This window comes from Nicotiana tabacum, chromosome 2 (assembly GCF_000715075.1).
Source record: "Nicotiana tabacum cultivar K326 chromosome 2, ASM71507v2, whole genome shotgun sequence".
In the NCBI taxonomy this organism is placed as follows: Eukaryota; Viridiplantae; Streptophyta; class Magnoliopsida; order Solanales; family Solanaceae; genus Nicotiana; species Nicotiana tabacum.
In genome coordinates this window covers 68,874,395-68,890,577 of record NC_134081.1, presented here as the reverse complement: position 1 = coordinate 68,890,577, position 16,183 = coordinate 68,874,395, and the positions used below count along the sequence as shown (strand labels likewise).

The 16,183-nt window shown below is 34.1% G+C and overlaps 2 protein-coding genes across 6 annotated transcripts; one reads left to right on the top strand and one right to left on the bottom strand.

Moving 5' to 3' along the window:
- Nucleotides 1-1,877: 1,877 nt before the first annotated feature.
- On the top strand, nt 1,878-13,071 carry LOC107817810 (uncharacterized). Of its 4 annotated transcripts, none has more exons than XM_016643704.2 (16): nt 1,878-2,200; nt 3,826-3,939; nt 4,848-4,907; nt 8,287-8,331; nt 8,400-8,495; nt 9,108-9,191; nt 9,282-9,400; nt 9,482-9,583; nt 9,835-9,951; nt 10,808-10,873; nt 11,041-11,107; nt 11,286-11,339; nt 11,428-11,523; nt 12,179-12,241; nt 12,325-12,363; nt 12,539-13,071. In XM_016643704.2, the coding sequence occupies exons 1-16, from the start codon at nt 2,183-2,185 to the stop codon at nt 12,656-12,658; spliced, it is 1,260 nt and encodes a 419-aa protein (XP_016499190.1). In that variant the 5' UTR covers nt 1,878-2,182; the 3' UTR covers nt 12,659-13,071. The 4 variants fall into 4 exon arrangements, with proteins under 4 accessions (XP_016499190.1, XP_016499182.1, XP_016499175.1 ...); XM_016643696.2 differs by having other exon boundaries at nt 8,281-8,331; nt 9,111-9,191; XM_016643689.2 differs by having other exon boundaries at nt 8,281-8,331.
- A 335-nt stretch (nt 13,072-13,406) lies between these two features.
- On the bottom strand, nt 13,407-15,845 carry LOC107817833 (glycosyltransferase BC10-like). 2 transcript variants are annotated; one of them, XM_016643729.2, is made up of 2 exons: nt 14,382-15,845; nt 13,407-14,244 (listed from the first exon to the last, which is right to left on the bottom strand). In XM_016643729.2, exons 1-2 carry the CDS (start codon nt 14,562-14,564, stop codon nt 14,014-14,016), a joined length of 414 nt encoding a protein of 137 aa, XP_016499215.1. In that variant the 5' UTR covers nt 14,565-15,845; the 3' UTR covers nt 13,407-14,013. The 2 variants fall into 2 exon arrangements, with proteins under 2 accessions (XP_016499215.1, XP_016499207.1); XM_016643721.2 differs by having other exon boundaries at nt 13,411-14,247.
- Nucleotides 15,846-16,183: the final 338 nt, after the last annotated feature.

The window sequence follows — 16,183 nt, the reverse complement described above, 5'->3', positions numbered from 1 at the left end:
TGACTCTAAATGAATTTTCGTATATATATATATATATATATATATATATATATATATATATATATATATATATATCCACTACCAGGGGCGACTCAAGCTCATCTGGGGCCTAAAATCAAAGTTTAATATGAGACCTAAATTTTTTAAAAGAAAGTTATAAGATATATTTTTATTTGAAGTCTATTCTTCTAAATTTTTGAGATACGAAATTGTTAATAATCTTTTTTATAATCGACTTTCTCTAATAATTCCTTTCCAATTGATAATATAGCGAACTTATTTAATCTTTCTTGAGATATTGTTGATCTTAAATAAGATTTTATATAGCAATAGACGTATAAAACTATTGGAAGTTTAAAAGTATTGTTGACCACTCGAACTAATCAAATCTTGGAGAAAGAAGGTGATGAATGGAATCTTGGAGAAAGAAGGTGAGAAAGAATATTAAGGAAAAAGAAAGAAAATATGTAGGAGTTTTCTAAAATATAAATAGATTGGGGAAAGAAAGATTGATTTGGAGTGACACGTAATCTAATGAAAAAAGTAAAAAATTAAAACGTTAGAAAAATTATTCATCTACCCATTTTAAGTAAGCAAAATTATTACTTTATTTATATATCTGAAGAGCTTTTGTATTATTATAAATTTTATTTTTATATTAAAAATATTAAATATTATTTTTTAAATACTTATAAACTTATTATTTTTAAAAAAGAAGGCTCTCCAAATTTAGGGCCCAAGTCACAAGACTTACTATTCCTAACTGTAGAGTCAGAGTGGGCCACTACAAATGAATAACAAATGTAGAAATTTTCGAGAGTAAAGCATTAACGTCCGGTGTTGATTATGCAATTTGGATTTCTATAACAAAAATAAAAAATAATAAAGGTGAACTTTACACGTCAGTAAAGTTGACAATTCACAAAATTACCTCCTTTTAAAGAAAACTTTCTTCTTCAACAAATAAATTTTAAATCATTTTATAGTGTTTGGATAGAGTAAAAAAGTATTTTTAAGCATTTATTTTTAAGCTAAAAGACAAAAATAAGTTAAAAGCTAAAATTTTTAACTTATGGTTTAAAAGTTATTTTAGCTTAAAAGTCACTTAAAATAAGGTCATCCAAACTGGCTCATTATCACATCCCACTCTTGCACACTATTCCAATTATAATTTGAGTTTGATATTTTCCAACTCAAAGAAGAAAGGGTACTAGAATGGAAATCAAATTATGTATTAAAGCAATGTCAAATTAAATCACTAATATCCAACAAATAATTATTATTTCTCCCAACTCTTTTGCACTCTTTATTTTTCAAGAGTCAAATTCACAACTTTTTGAAGTTAAATCGAGCTTATTATTTTCTAAGAGTAAAATTTAAATATTGAAAAAAAAATAAAATGAAAACTCACTAAATTTTAATTCTTAAATTAACATTATAAAAATGTGTTGTTAATTTGTTAGTATAATTACTAGAATAATAATTAGTAATTAGCAATTGAAAAAGCCACTAACCAAATCCAATGGTCGGATTCTCACATCCTATCCTAAACAATCAAAAGATGGACGTAAAATATCAAAATTTACTCACGAAGTCTCTTTTGTCCTAATACGGTTGCCCCAATATATGTGGACAATTTTCACTTTCCTCCAATTCTTTCTTTTTCTCCCGTGTAAAATGAAAAAAATGAATGTCCCAAAGTGGGGTCCACATAATGTGGCGAAAATGTAGAAAGGATACAACAGATATGATGATAGTGGCGAGAAGACAGCTCGGTCATGTTATCTATCTGGCACGACAATACATAGCAACTCCGCCACTTTTTCACGTCTCTTTAACCATTATTAAACTCTTTCAACTGTGCTCGTAAATAATGTATATTCATCTTAGTTTCTCTTTCTTTTTTGGTTGAAATTTTTGAAAAGCTTTGGAGGGTAATACTGTTAGGGAAGATAAGGAATCTAACTTTAACTTTTTTGGAGACAAAAATTCTACTACCTTTTAATTGCCTTCTTTCTCTAGGCTTTCTCTTTATGCTTTGCTTTTCCATTAGGACTATTCTCACTTTCTTGAAAAGCACCCAAAGAAAGTCCCACTTTTTATTTTTTCTTGCCTCCATCTTCTTTTTTCTGAAGAAATCAATCGCTCTCTTGTGATTTTTTGGAGCTTCATACATGCAAAGATGAAGCCTTTTAGCTCTGTAAGTCCCTCTTTTTCTTCTCCTAAATGGGGCTTCTTTTATGCTCTTTCTTCTTATGATTGTCTATATATTGCTGTTTCTAAGTTCAAATTGTCTTTTTTTTCTCTGGAAGATCTTTTGGAGGTAGTTTGTGTCTTTTTTAAGAGTCATTTATGTTTTGCTTCTTTTAGGTGTTTGAGGTTGACATGGTTAATGTACTTTACCTTTGAGGTTGGTAACTCGGCAGGGGAACAATAAAGATAGTCTTTTTTTACTTCTTTTTCCCAATATATTTCAAGTTTTCATTTTTTAAGTTTTTGGGAGTTTGAAGGAGAAACAGAATTATTGAACTGTGCTACTAAAAAAAAGTACCATAAAAGTAAGGAGGGGTCAGTGGTTTTTTATTTTTATTTTTAATGACTATGGTGCCCATGCCCGTTTGTGCTCACCTCGTCTGTTCCACCGGTCAGTGGTATTATTTTTAAATGGATTTAAGAAAATGTTCAGTCGCTCTAATCCTATGTATCAACTTATTTGTTTCATGTTAAGTTACTTTTTAATCATCTCCTAATTTTTATGTGCTCTTCAGATGCATTATCTAGTTAATAGATTAAACATTTAGATAATAAGTCTTAAGATCTTGAAATGTTTCTTAGTTTCCCAAGAGAAGTTAGGCAGTGTACCCTGTTAATTCAGTTAATTGAAGTTCTTTTTAAGTTTGCATTAACCCAAAAGCACAGTGGAAGGAGAAGAAGCTAAGGGGATAGGACTACTGGGAGTAATGTGTTTTTGGACTGGAAGCTAGATCTTTTATGACAACAGTTTGTTAGTGTTTAAATTTGTAAAATGATTACAGTTCTGGTCTTGCCCATTGACCTGGTTAATGTGTATAAGCACTATGTTACTTGGACTCATCACTAGTATGTATCCAATGCAGATATGTCTAAATATTCGGTAGGGTACGTCTAGTTATTTGCTAATATTTGGTATATTTTGAAAGATCCACACGAAGTACCCCACACCAATATCAATTCCGTTCAAAATGGTACGTAAAGGCAAATGGAGGATTCGTTTAACATAGTTAAGCACCTACTGCTAGTACTAGAAGTACAACCATTCTCATATATGATAACAGAGATCCTCCATTTATACCTATCACAACTGCCACTGGTATATTCTTCTTTTCAATCATCAGAGTTTCACTGAAAATTGACCACATTAGTCTTATTGGTTTGTTTTTAAAAGTCATGTAGAGCTTCATCTTCGATAACATGTGTGTGATAAGCCGTTAATGTGGGATAATTCACAAACTCCTCCTATTGATTAACTTTTACTACAAAAGCAAATATAGTAACCACATCATCAAGATACTCCATCTGTCCCAACAAAAATGTCAATGTTTGTCTCTGTGCTTCTATTAATATGAGAATTGAACATTTTGTATTGCTCAGCATAAATAGGGGGTTAAGTTATCAAGTTTTGTAGACATTGCATTGTCAAGCTAATGGACATTACTTGGAAAGGAAACGGGACATTGAATTTGGGATGTGATAATACTCTTTAATGTATTAGTTATTTTAATATATGCGATTATGTAGTAGGATCTGTACTTGTTTGATTTATCTATCATCATGTCATCTTTTCAGGTTTCCCTTCCTGATCCTAAAAGTAGATCATGTCTCTGCAGCATCTTCATCACTGTTGCTTTGATTTGTGCTATTTACTTCACTGGAAACGCTTTTTTGGCCAATGATTTCAGGGTACAAATTTGTTGTCACATTCTTTCATTGTTATCTGTTTCACATATGTAGAATTTACATAAAGTTCAATCCTACTTGTGTTGTTCTTTTCTTTGCCTGAAGTGTTAAATTAGTTATCCCTTGCATGCTCCGCGTAAAAGCAAGTAAACAAACATCAGATTTCACTTGCTTTAGGATGCATGACTACCATATATTGTTCTGTGTATGAAAAAACAGCTCGTCTCTGAACTAGTTCTCTACATAGCGAGTAGAGTTTGTAAACTATGGCAATAAGAATGAGATGACCCAACAAAAATTAAAAAAGGACTTCCCTCACACCATTGCATTGGTGCTATACCATTTACTCAGGGGTTACAACCTTTAGTTTATCAATATTATTTTTCTGAATGACCTATAAGAGGTCAAGAACTGTGAGAACTGAATGATTGAGTGGAGAGTGTTTTAATTAGTCTTTCATGTTGGTGTAATTAGAAAATATGCTTTTACTTGTAACGTAAAAGTGGACAATTAAAACCCTTTTATGCCTATTTAGAGTAAGGCTTAAGTGATGCTGCTATATGCCATGAGCAATCAAACTTGAAGTTCTTTTAAAAAAAAAACCGTTTTATGTCATTCTATAATCTTTAGGTTCACCTGAGATATATATCCATGTCAGCGAAATATATTCACTTTATTATTCCTGGATTTCTTTCTATAGCCTAATAACATTCTCCGAGGTTCGGGTGAATTCACGTAATACAAATTTCATGCTTTAGTAAGCGGCACGCTGATTTTTGGTCGAAGGAGCTTTCTTGTTTCTTGTGTTGCCAAACTGTCAATAATTCTGTGTAGGATAACGTCTCAAGTATGAAAATGTTGTAGTTGCATGAGATCTGGTACTATAAGCTTAATAATTTGAGTATTTGCAGGTGTTTTTAGGATTGGGAATGAACAACTCACAACAGAATGCACAATGTGGTACATGTGAGGTTTGTTTCTACAGAAAATGAACTTGAACTTGTAGGCTTCTTTTCATTTGTGGAAATTCTGCACCTGATTTCTGGTTTTATAAGCCCTTTCAAAGACAGAAGTCTCAGGTGTTGATTAGTTTTCGATTTATCTTTTTAAAATTGAAAGTTGTGACTCATGCTGTATAAAGATGTATAGAAGATTCAACTAAGAAACTGAGGATCTCTGAAAATCCTGTTGGCTACTTTCCTCTTCCTGTCCTCTCTTGACATTTGTGTAGATTGTCTTTTATCTTTTCATTGTTCTACAACTTCAGATGGTCTTTGTTTGCTTCCTCTAGTCGTTGACTTTCCAAGACATAGTTATCATGGATTCCCTTTTATCTTGTCAGTGTTCTATGATGTCAGATGGTCTCTGGTTGCTTCCTCTGATTTTGACTTTTCAAGACACCGTGGTATCTATGTCTGCCTAAGAACTAGTATCTGTTCTCTTGTAGTTGTTAGATAGTGAGGGACTTGGTGAAAAAATCGATTTTTCTCCCGTGCATTCTTACAGTAGTACCTCGTATGTGTGTGCTTTAAGCTTCGGAAGTTCTTTATGTAGCATGCATGTTAGTTCTAAGATTCTAAGGAGTTAATATGAAATTTGTATGCTCCAATTACCTGTCCCAAAAAGACAGAAATATCTTATTTCCTTCATTTTGAGGGTTCTAGTAAAATTTGGAGGCATGCTGCTTGAATAAAGATCTGTTACTAAGCTTAATAGGCAACTTAAGTAGTTTTTGCTGTTTACTCTGCATATTTCCTAGTTTCTCTCTTTAAATCATTGCCTTACTAGACGAATGATTTGAAGTTGACTTGTGGAATGGTTTGCTTGTAGTGCATATATTTGGCCATTCAGTAGCGTACACATGATTCTTCGTAAGAGGTGTCGATATTTGATTACTTTTCAAGTTTTGGGTTTTTAAGGCTGCTTAAATCTATATATTTATATAATTTAGGGGCATTGGGGAGGTGATGTGGCATGCTCTAATCACAGAATTCCCAGTTATCTTTTTTCTCAATTTTTTGCTATTTTCCCCTTTATTTTTATTTATGTGATATTTGTAAAAGCCCAAAAGACACCACTGTAAACATTTGGTCCAGACTACAACAATCCAAAAAGTCACGTCTATTACACAAACGAACAATTAAAGAAACATTTCAGTTACAAATCAATTTTTCTTTATATTAATGATACTTAATACTAATTTTATTACAAGATTTATTGTACTTCACAATATTACAAATGAAGCTTTTCAGTCACTCAGAGGACCACGAGCAACCAACTGTGATTTTTTCCATGGTAGTTGGACTATGATGATTCATTTACCTTTTACAATTCATGTTTCTGCAATTAATTCTACCACGTTTACCGCCATGCTTTTTGTATTTCTAACTTCATTACCGCTCCTGAAGCCTGAAGGTATTATTAACTTACTCTATTTCCTCTTGTAGAAGAACCTATACCTATGCTTAATCACGTATTACATTTCCATGTTTTTGCTTTGTTGTTTCTCTATTTGAAAGTCCATTGACTTTGTAGTTGTTTGTTATTTGGCGCTTGACCGTTAAATTGAACACAACTTTTCATTCAAGAAGATTTGAGTATCTCATTAACCTTTATGGCTTAAATCAAACTGAAACAATGACGACAAATTTTTGATAAAATATTTGAATCATTAAATTTACAACTGTTACTATTCTTATGATCTTCTTGGCCTTCAAGGTATTCCGTGTCCGGAGTCTGTGATAACATGAATTTATAGTCGAGAATGATTAGTGTCGAAATAGTATGAGAATCTGTTTCGAAAAAAGAACAATGTTTAAGAAAATCTGGCGTAAAAATATTTGTTTGGTTATTTTGGATGGGAAATAGTTCCAATATGCCGTGAAAAGGGGCTCCAGTATGGGAGAAGTTGAAAAAGTAATGGATGAAAAGGAAGGGAATGAAGGAGAAAATAAAAGGGAAACAAAGAGAAAGAGGATACAAGAAATGAGAGGGAAGAAACGAAAAAGAATTGCTGAAGAGTCGAATTGCATCCATCACGTATGACCGCATATGTTTCTCTTTTTTTTTTCCCTATATATATTTTAAGTAGAAAATAAGAAAATGAAATTAATTAATTTCATTCTCTTCTGAGTTCTTCCAAAAATAATTGCAGCATCCTAAATTTTGAAAACAATTTAATTTGAACATTACATTTAGTCATAATGATAAGCTTTTATGATTACACAAATATTATAACATGTTTAGGATCATAAATTCCAACTTTCAAAAGCCCAATGCTCCACAAATATTACAAAATACTTAATAAGGCCTCAAGTTTTAAAAATCATTATTTCTTTCTTAAACTTCATGTCGCTTCCAATTATGCCAGAATAATCTAAATAGAGTGGATAAATTAAAATAAGAAAAGTTAGATAACATACTTACAAATATTAAATCTTTGTAAAAATAAAAAAAATCTCGAGATTTCTAATTATGTCTAATTACCTTCATGCGAGAGTAGAATTTCTAAGTTTCGAGATAGGGCCTTCTCTATTTATCTTTTCTACGCACCTACATGAATTGCTTATTTATTTATTTGTATTTTTTCTCTAATAGCAGAAAGAGGCAAGTCGATATGTGAAAGTTATAGATTGCCTCTCAAATGATTCAGAAAGTTAGAAGCTTTGCTCTTTTTACCGTTGGTGTGTGTGTATATATATATGTCATGATAGTTATTCTAATACATCAATTGTACTATGATTTATGTTGTATTCTTGAGTAAGGTGGCAATGGCACTACATTTGTTTTCTTTTTTATTTGTTCCCTCCCGGCTGGTACAGCGCAAAGCGCGGATATATATACTAGTTTTTTATAACTCAGGCTAAATCAACGGGGTTCAAACCATTGACCTCTCAAAAAATGATATACCAGCAAACCAGTAGATCCTTCTTTTACAAGCAATGTCATTTTTTCTATTTATACCCAATATTTTCGTTTTGCTTGACCATGTTTAGTAAATTTTTTGATGAATGACACCGCTTGGGGCAATATAAATCCCCTGTGGCTATTTGTTTTGATAAAGCATACCTGGTCTTCCACAATACTGCAAATGTAGTGACAGTATATTTTACGTCCAAGATTTACCTTATAAAATTTATGCCCAAGAGAAAATTATAACTTGGGTTTAAACTAGTCAACCTAATTGATGAGAACAAAAGAATAATTTGGTTGAGACAAGTCTACCTAGTCTTTCAGAAAATAATACAATTTGATTGAGACCAGTCTACTAAAATAAATTTGGAATGTCTTGTTCTTTAATTACACTAGCATATCTGTGAATTAACTTAAAAAGTTCCTATGTAGGTACAGTTAAGACAGCAAAAAGAAGCGAGTCATACATCTACCAAATGCAAGGTTTGCTATTATTTTTATTTGGTTTTTGATTTCTGGCTTCTTTTAAATTACTCATTTATTCCTCACAGGAAAAGTGCAGGCCATTTGGGAGTGAGGCACTTCCTGAAGGAATTGTTTCGAAAACTTCGAACCTGGAAATGCGCCCGCTGTGGGGTGATGTCGATGTACGTAAACAATTCCATATATCATATATCAAGTTTTTCATGTAATCCAGTAATAATGCTCTATTCTTCTCCGTGGTTTTCTGATGACAGATTGCGCCTTGATTTTGATAGTCGAAGTAGGATCTAAGGGTGATGCCACAATTATGTTTATGTTGTAAAGTTGATGGAATATAGAATATCCAAGTCCAGAAGGAACGCATTAGTAATATGATCGTTTTATTTCATATAGAAAATGTATATAATTACTCTCTTTAGGCCACTCAACCACTGGATCTAGGATGTTGCAAAGCTTCTAATAGTGATGTAACTGTCAATTTTCCATCCATAACTTGAAGAGTAAAAAATAAAGAAAGATAGAATTACTGAGGCATGTGGAATGTCATCTGGAAAAAATGGTGATCGGATACTGCAGGTAAAATTTATGCGTTGTAATCGTCGTGCTTGCACTATGTTTCCCTGGGTGCAATGTTGTCCAAATTCATTTGTGAGAGCAGAAGTCGTCAGCAGTTCTAGCTTTTACCATTTTATCTGTCCACAAGCCCCATAACTAGCATAACTTTTTCTGATATTTTCTCTGTTTCTTATTGCTTATTATGCAATATTTCCATTCAGAAGAAGTCGCCAAATTCAGTTAATTTGTTGGCGATTGCAGTTGGAATAAAGCAAAAAGAGTTGGTGAACAGCCTCATTAAAAAGGTATATATATATTCATCTTTGCCTCCTTGTTTGGCTTGAAAATAGGATCATAAGTTCTGCTCCTCATATCGGTTATATAACTTGCTGCAGTTTCTTGAGCATGACTTTGTTGTGATGCTGTTTCACTATGATGGTGTGGTGGATGAATGGAACGATCTGGAATGGAGTAGCCTTGTCATACATGTCTCTGCTATGAACCAAACAAAATGGTTAAGTCAGTTCTGGACAACTTCTTTGTGTTTACTGTAAGTTTTGTGCAGCTTTTCACACATCTAACTCTCTGGTTATAGGTGGTTTGCGAAGAGGTTTCTACACCCTGACATAGTTTCTGAGTATGATTACATTTTCTTGTGGGATGAGGACCTTGGAGTTGAAAGCTTTCATCCAGACAAGTTAGTGCCTCATTTTCAGCTACATTATGAAAATACATCGCTTGAACATCTGAAATCTGTGTTAAAAGAGCTGTCGGGTGGTTTAGCAAAACAACTGCTTAATATTTGTTAGAAAATATAAAAAATTTGTCATGCTCAACAGCTCAAGAGAAGTGGGTACCTAAGTGATAATTCACAAGAGATTGCTAGATAGTTAGGCCTATTAGTTTGCCATTTGAAATAACCTTTTTAGTGGCCATTGTCTTTTCCAGGTATCTATCTATTGTTAGAGAAGAAGGGTTGGAGATATCACAGCCTGCACTTGATCTTGGTAAATCAGAAGTTCATCATCCTATTACTGTACGCAGAAGGAACTCTAGAGTACACAGGTTAGACAGATTTTCAACTTGGTAGGACAGAGTTAATCTTTTATGAGTGGAAGAGCTACTGAGTAGCTGAACTATCTAATGTTATATGAATTAGAGCTCATGGACCAAAGACTACTGCGCTTGGCTTTCTCTTCCTTCTTCTCATTTACTTGCTTTGGCTAGTGAGATTGAAAACTCGCTGAAAATGTAGTTGGTTTTTAAGTTAAAAAGTTCGAACAGTTTCTTTCTTTAAACCATTATTCTCCTTATGATTAGCGGTTGTTTTCATGCAACATCTACTTGTGGTTACTGAGGACATGACCTTGCTAGGAGAGTGTGGAGGTTGGGAATTCGGGTAGAAGGTTAGTAGATAGGCGGGAGTGTCTCATTTTCATGTTTGTAGCATTAGTATTAATCTCTTATCTTCATACCTTCTTATCCGTAGGTTTCTTTTACGATATGTTGATCCTTTCGCTATCTTGTCACCTTATCTCTTTATCTTGTTGGTGTTACTACATGTTGTGTCTGCTTCTTTTACTTTTATCTTGAGCCGGGGGTCTAACGGAAACAGCCTCTCTACCTTCACAAGGTAGGGGTAAGGTTTGCGTTACACTGGTTTTTTTTATTGTTGTTGTTGTGTCTACTTTTGTTTTAGTTGGAACACCTGTCTGTTTTCTAGAAGATTGTTGGATACATAACATGGGCCCCAGCATTAAGTAAACCCAACCAAGAATAGGGATAGGGATGGATGATACCATGTTGAAGTGTATAAACATCTCATCTAAAAGCTTAAGCTGTTAGAGAAGTCACATTTTTACTTAATTATTGCTGGAGAATCTCATGCCAAACTGACTTGTAATTTTGATGCTTTCAATAGGAGGTTTTATAGGTTCAAAGGTTCCTCAAGGTGTGATAACAACAGCACAGCGCCTCCTTGTGTAGGGTAAAGAACTATAAACTGTTCCTTCTCTTTATTATCAGCTTAACAAGTTCCGCTCAAACTAAATCTGGTAGCTCTAATCCTCTTTTTTCTTATGGCTTGGAATGTTTATTATGGTCACCAGTCAGAATGAACTTTATTTTTATTCCGCAAGTAAATCTGTCATGCAGGTGGGTGGAAATGATGGCTCCTGTATTCTCAAAAGCTGCCTGGCGTTGTGCTTGGTATATGGTCCAGGTATAGGAGCTTTGCTTAACAACGTAATCAAGTCGACTTATACATGGGGAACAAAGTTGTTGATAACATGTAGCTTATACCGAGAATCTGCTTAATGATAATATACTTTTAAAATTTCCTGATAATCTTGTGGCTGAAAATTGTGCTTGCCTTTAACTAATTATTCTTTTATCAACAGAATGATTTGATCCATGCTTGGGGCCTGGATAAGAAGCTTGGTTATTGTGCACAGGCAAATTCCTAAAATAGTGTTTTTGACTAACTCTTCGTTTTGAGTCTTCAATTGGTATGATGGTAACACATAAGCTCTTAGTTCTCAGGGTGATCGTACAAAGAAAGTTGGTGTGGTTGATTCAGAGTACATAACTCATCTGGGTGTCCCTACACTAGGTGGTGGTAATTCAGATGGAAATAAGGCAAGTAATTTCTTCGTCTTGTTTGATACTCTTCACGTGAACAGACATTGACAACTGTTCCACCACTGTTTGTTGTTTCATCTACTACCCTGGTGGCGTACTTCTTTATCCACTAAATTAATGCAGATTACCTCTTTATTTTCATCAGTAAATAGGATTACAATGTTGCACAGTTGTGCATATGACAAAGTGTATTGGTGTACAATATGAAGAGTTCCTAAAGTAAAAAATGTGCCTGCTATTCAGCAACGAGTGAACTTCGTATAACTGTAACGTCCTTTGCAGTTATCGACTGATCCATATCTTATCTGATAGTTCCATTTCTGTGTTTCTTTTCTGTGACGGGATTGGTTGTAGATCATTCTTGGTTGAGAAGTTAAGAATTTTCTCCAGAGGAACTAAATATGGGTTAAAGGTTGTTACACTGCCATTTATGCACTGTTCTTTGGAACCTGTGAGAGAGCGTGCAATGGCAATATGATACATTAAAACATTGTGATTATCAATATAGTTTGCGGTTTCTATTATGATAGTGGAACTGAAACATTTGTATGTAACTGGTCCTCTCTCTTTCGTGTTTGCTTCTTGTGGTAATGGTTATAATGAAGTTCTAGTTTTTGACTTGTCTCACACCGTTTGGTTCTAAATTCTCTAGTCGAGCAAAGAACTGGCAGATCATTCTCCACAAAGCAAGAATATGTCCGATTCAGAAGCATCGGTACGATGTTTAAATCTGAATTCCTTAATCGTGTCTGTCCTGTCTATGGATGTTGTCTAAATTTTACTCTCTGTCTATTGCAGGCAACTGCACTTTATGAGAAATTTGATAATAGATCCCTGGTGAGTTGAAATTCTCGTGTACAACATATCCTTTCTGCAGTGCTGCTTTTAGAGATCCGTCTTTGTTCTAACCTTACTACTAGCCTATTGAAAGCACCAGTATCCCTTTGTTTAAGGCTTTCACCAACAACAATTATCCTTCTCATATTGCTAGGTTATTTATAATATACTGCAGGTTAGAAATCGATCTTCTATCGAAATGAAGATTTTCTGGGAAAGATGGGTTAAAGCCAGCAAGGAAGATGAATGTTGGGTTGATCCATTTCAAAACCAAGAAACTGAACCTCGTGGTTAGTACATGATTGATCACCTTCTACGAAACAAGCAGCGTTTGTGTATACAATGTGTACAGAAGAGTGCTAGTGCCTCAGAAGCTGTAAATTTATTACAGCGTGGATAGAAAGATAAATCAAGAAGCAGCAATACGATCCTTTTACCTTAAGCATGTAAAGATGAATCCTCGAAGAGCGTTCTACTGACGGTGTATGGTTCATGCAGCATCTCTAGCGCGGGAAGGAGAAATCAAGTCTTTTTGTTCTTTCCTTTTGCTACTATCTTTTTTTTCCCTCTCCGATTTTCACACTTTGGTTGGGTCTGCTAAAGATTAAGTTTTGTGCAATTTGTAAATACCTTTTTCTTCTTTTGACTAAAGACTGTTGCTTGTGTAATGTACATAAATTTTTGTCAAAATCAATTTGTTTGATTTTATCTGGTTGGTATAACTGTCTTTCCTCTTCCTTTTCTTTCTTGTTTCTCACATTAATTGATATCTGCTATTCTGCTTTTATGGTAGCTCTAATTGGTCTTTATTTGTTTTCAGATTATACTATTTTGCCAGAAATTCTTCAATCAGTCAATAATATCCCCAATTTTGGTCTCGTACAGTCAAACCTCTTTATAATAACATCCATGTATAATAGCCATTCACTATAAAAGCGAGTTATTCTCGGAACCGAATATTATATTATGTTATAATATATGTCCTCTATAACAACACTTCACTATAGCAGCCAAAACATTTCGGAACAAACGAATCTGTTATAGAGAGGTTTGACTGTATAACCCATGTCATTGTCTCCTATTGGGAAAATGCACCTTTCAGCGTCTCCCCTGCCAACTATCACCAATACAATGTGATAACAAACTTCACCAGATATAAGCCCCATAAGGTTTCATTAAATAGCGAAGAATTCTGCAGGAATCATGTTTGCAGCATTGAACTCAAAGAAGAGAGGATCATGACTTCCCTGTCCAGGAGATTAGTCATTTTTATCGCTTGGAGAAAACAGATAAGATAATGTCATTTCAAGGAAAACAAAACAAAGATTACATGTTCATTTTAATATCAAGAAACTTAATCAGAACAACTCATGCAGAAAATTCATTTTACTAACAGCTGATGTTTAGATGGTGTGATTTGCTGTCATTCAAAGCATTTTTGTTACTTCTGACTTACTGTCCAATGCTATCTTGGACACTGGAAAATATGTAGTAGTTCATTTGTTTGCTCTGTGAAGTAAAGGAAGTGCCAAGCAACTATATTATGTATGTGGAAAGCAAAATTTATGTACTAACCTTAACCACTATCAATGGATACACCGATACTAATAGTAAACAAGACTACACCCATGAAAAGAAAATGAAGAAAACCTATCTCACAGACACACTACTATAACGCCCGCGCCCATAACGAGAAGGATCATCATATGATCCAACAAAACTATGAATGGACCCTATGAGATACTTGTAAACAGTTGAGAAATTGTAAAGTGGAATGCAACTATCAGAAAGAAGGACGAAACGCTCATTTGAGAAGTCCAGCAGGGCATTGGCCAAAAGTCGCCTCTCAGCATCAACCAGTGTTACAGATCCCCATTCAACCTGCTGAAAAGAAGAAGAAAAATGGTTTAGCAGAGTAATTAGTAGCATCCGTGTTTAAAGTGTATCTAATTCAAGTAATCTAAGTCTAACTAATCCAAAGCCAGTTTTCAGTCTCAAACAACAGAAATGTTGATAACCTCTATAGCGTTTTCCTGCATCTCCTTCTCCTTATCAAAGTATAATCTCACTGAAATGCAACTACACAACTGCATATTCCTTTTAACTCCACCTTTTTCTCCTTTGTTTTCTCCAAAAATCTCCATTGCAAACATGACATAATTATCACCAGCACTCCAGCCACCTAACTCGTCTTCTATCATTGTTGGACGAAAGTGAATCACACAGCTCCACAACTCAATTTTAGTAGTAAGTAGCAACACTCAGTACACCTTGTAAACCAAATTCCCATCCATTTACATCACAAGAGGTAACATATTACACAGTTCAGCATATTTTTCATTTATTCACAAACGAAAAGTTTTCCAGGAGACAGGAAATTCGATGCTTGCAGCAAAGAAGGTAACTGTGCTCCATTGCTGATCAGTGCAATATAAGATTCTTTATATATGCTGATCAGCATATGATACCTTTAGCCTCACACAAAATAAGCACGAAAGAACAGCAATAAACAAACTACAGTACTAAAGTCGTCAAGAAACCATACTCAACTTGGGATCTGGCGCTTGTAGAAAACTGAGGTATTGGAAACACTAAGCACATATCCTGGGAGCGAATGAACATATATCGAGTATTTGTTCACATCCTTCCCGTCAAAGAACCTCTCCCACAATTGCAACAATGGTAAATCTCCCCTAGTCAAGAGCATAAAAGCCACTTTAGGCACTCTCTTAAATGGATACTCTTCCTTGTAAGGCACCAATGAAGCCCTCCAAAACAATTCATCGTTCCGATAATCCATGTATCAATACTTTGGGCATACCGAAACTTCACATGCTTAAACAATCATCCTTTTTACAATTGCCACTACTATCTTTGTTCACTGTATTAGCCAATGCATTATTTGCAATAATAATCTGCTGAGGTTGGAAAGTAAAGTACCATTTAATATGTGAGGTTGAAGACAATCCAATTACTACCCCAACTACAAATATGATCAACATTAAAATCACCCTTAAAAGACTAATTGGTAAGTCTTTTGCTACTGAAAATGGTGAGTCTACGTCCTCTCCCTTATTCTTCATCTTCACCTCCTCTTTCTTCTACTTTTACAACACAACAATAACACCTCAATTCTAAACTAATTGGGTCAATCCTCTATAGTCCATTTGGATCCGTTTCAAATAAATAAACTAGTAAATTTTTAGCCTTTCACAAGCAAAAATCAAGACCCACTTTCCAGAATCAAAATTGAAATCTTTGAGAATACAACAATTATTACACTCTTCAATAGAAAACTAAGTTGAGTTTGGCTCTTCAACATATATTTTCTGAATACCAAAAATCTGAGACAATCTATAACAACAATACGCTATGCGATTATCAATCCTCTCTATCTATTGATTCTATTCTGTTCTGATTGGTCCAGCTCATTCATAATCTGTGAAGATAGTTTGTAAAATAACGACTACGGAGCACGGACAGAAGGTATTACCGTTTACTATGATGCGCTGGGCTGCTTTAATGATGTCTCTCACTTTGGTTTTTGCGCTCACAAAATTTCCTATTTTGCCATTTCTATTTCATTTTTCTTTTACTCTATCGCGCATATCAATATAGTCCATAACTAAATTACTTTCTCCTATCCACAATAAGTGATTTTTTTGACTGTTTTCACATGGATTAAGAAATTCACGTTTTAACATTAGTTAGCAATGAAATTGACCATATTAACATTTACTATCTCTTCACATAAACACTCTTAGCACATACTCCAACACTATTTACTCCAAGGGCAATGTAGGAAAAAATAATTAATTCA

Coding starts and splice junctions, on each gene's coding strand:
- LOC107817833 (XM_016643721.2), bottom strand. CDS start 14,564: ATGATAGAAGACGAGTTAGGTGGCTGGAGTGCTGGTGATAATTATGTC. Junction 14,248..14,381: donor TGCAGGAAAACGCTATAGAG/GTTATCAACATT, acceptor TCTTCTTTTCAG/CAGGTTGAATGGGGATCTGT.
- LOC107817810 (XM_016643689.2), top strand. Junction 9,192..9,281: donor TGAACAGCCTCATTAAAAAG/GTATATATATAT, acceptor AACTTGCTGCAG/TTTCTTGAGCATGACTTTGT. Junction 9,584..9,834: donor GAAAGCTTTCATCCAGACAA/GTTAGTGCCTCA, acceptor TGTCTTTTCCAG/GTATCTATCTATTGTTAGAG.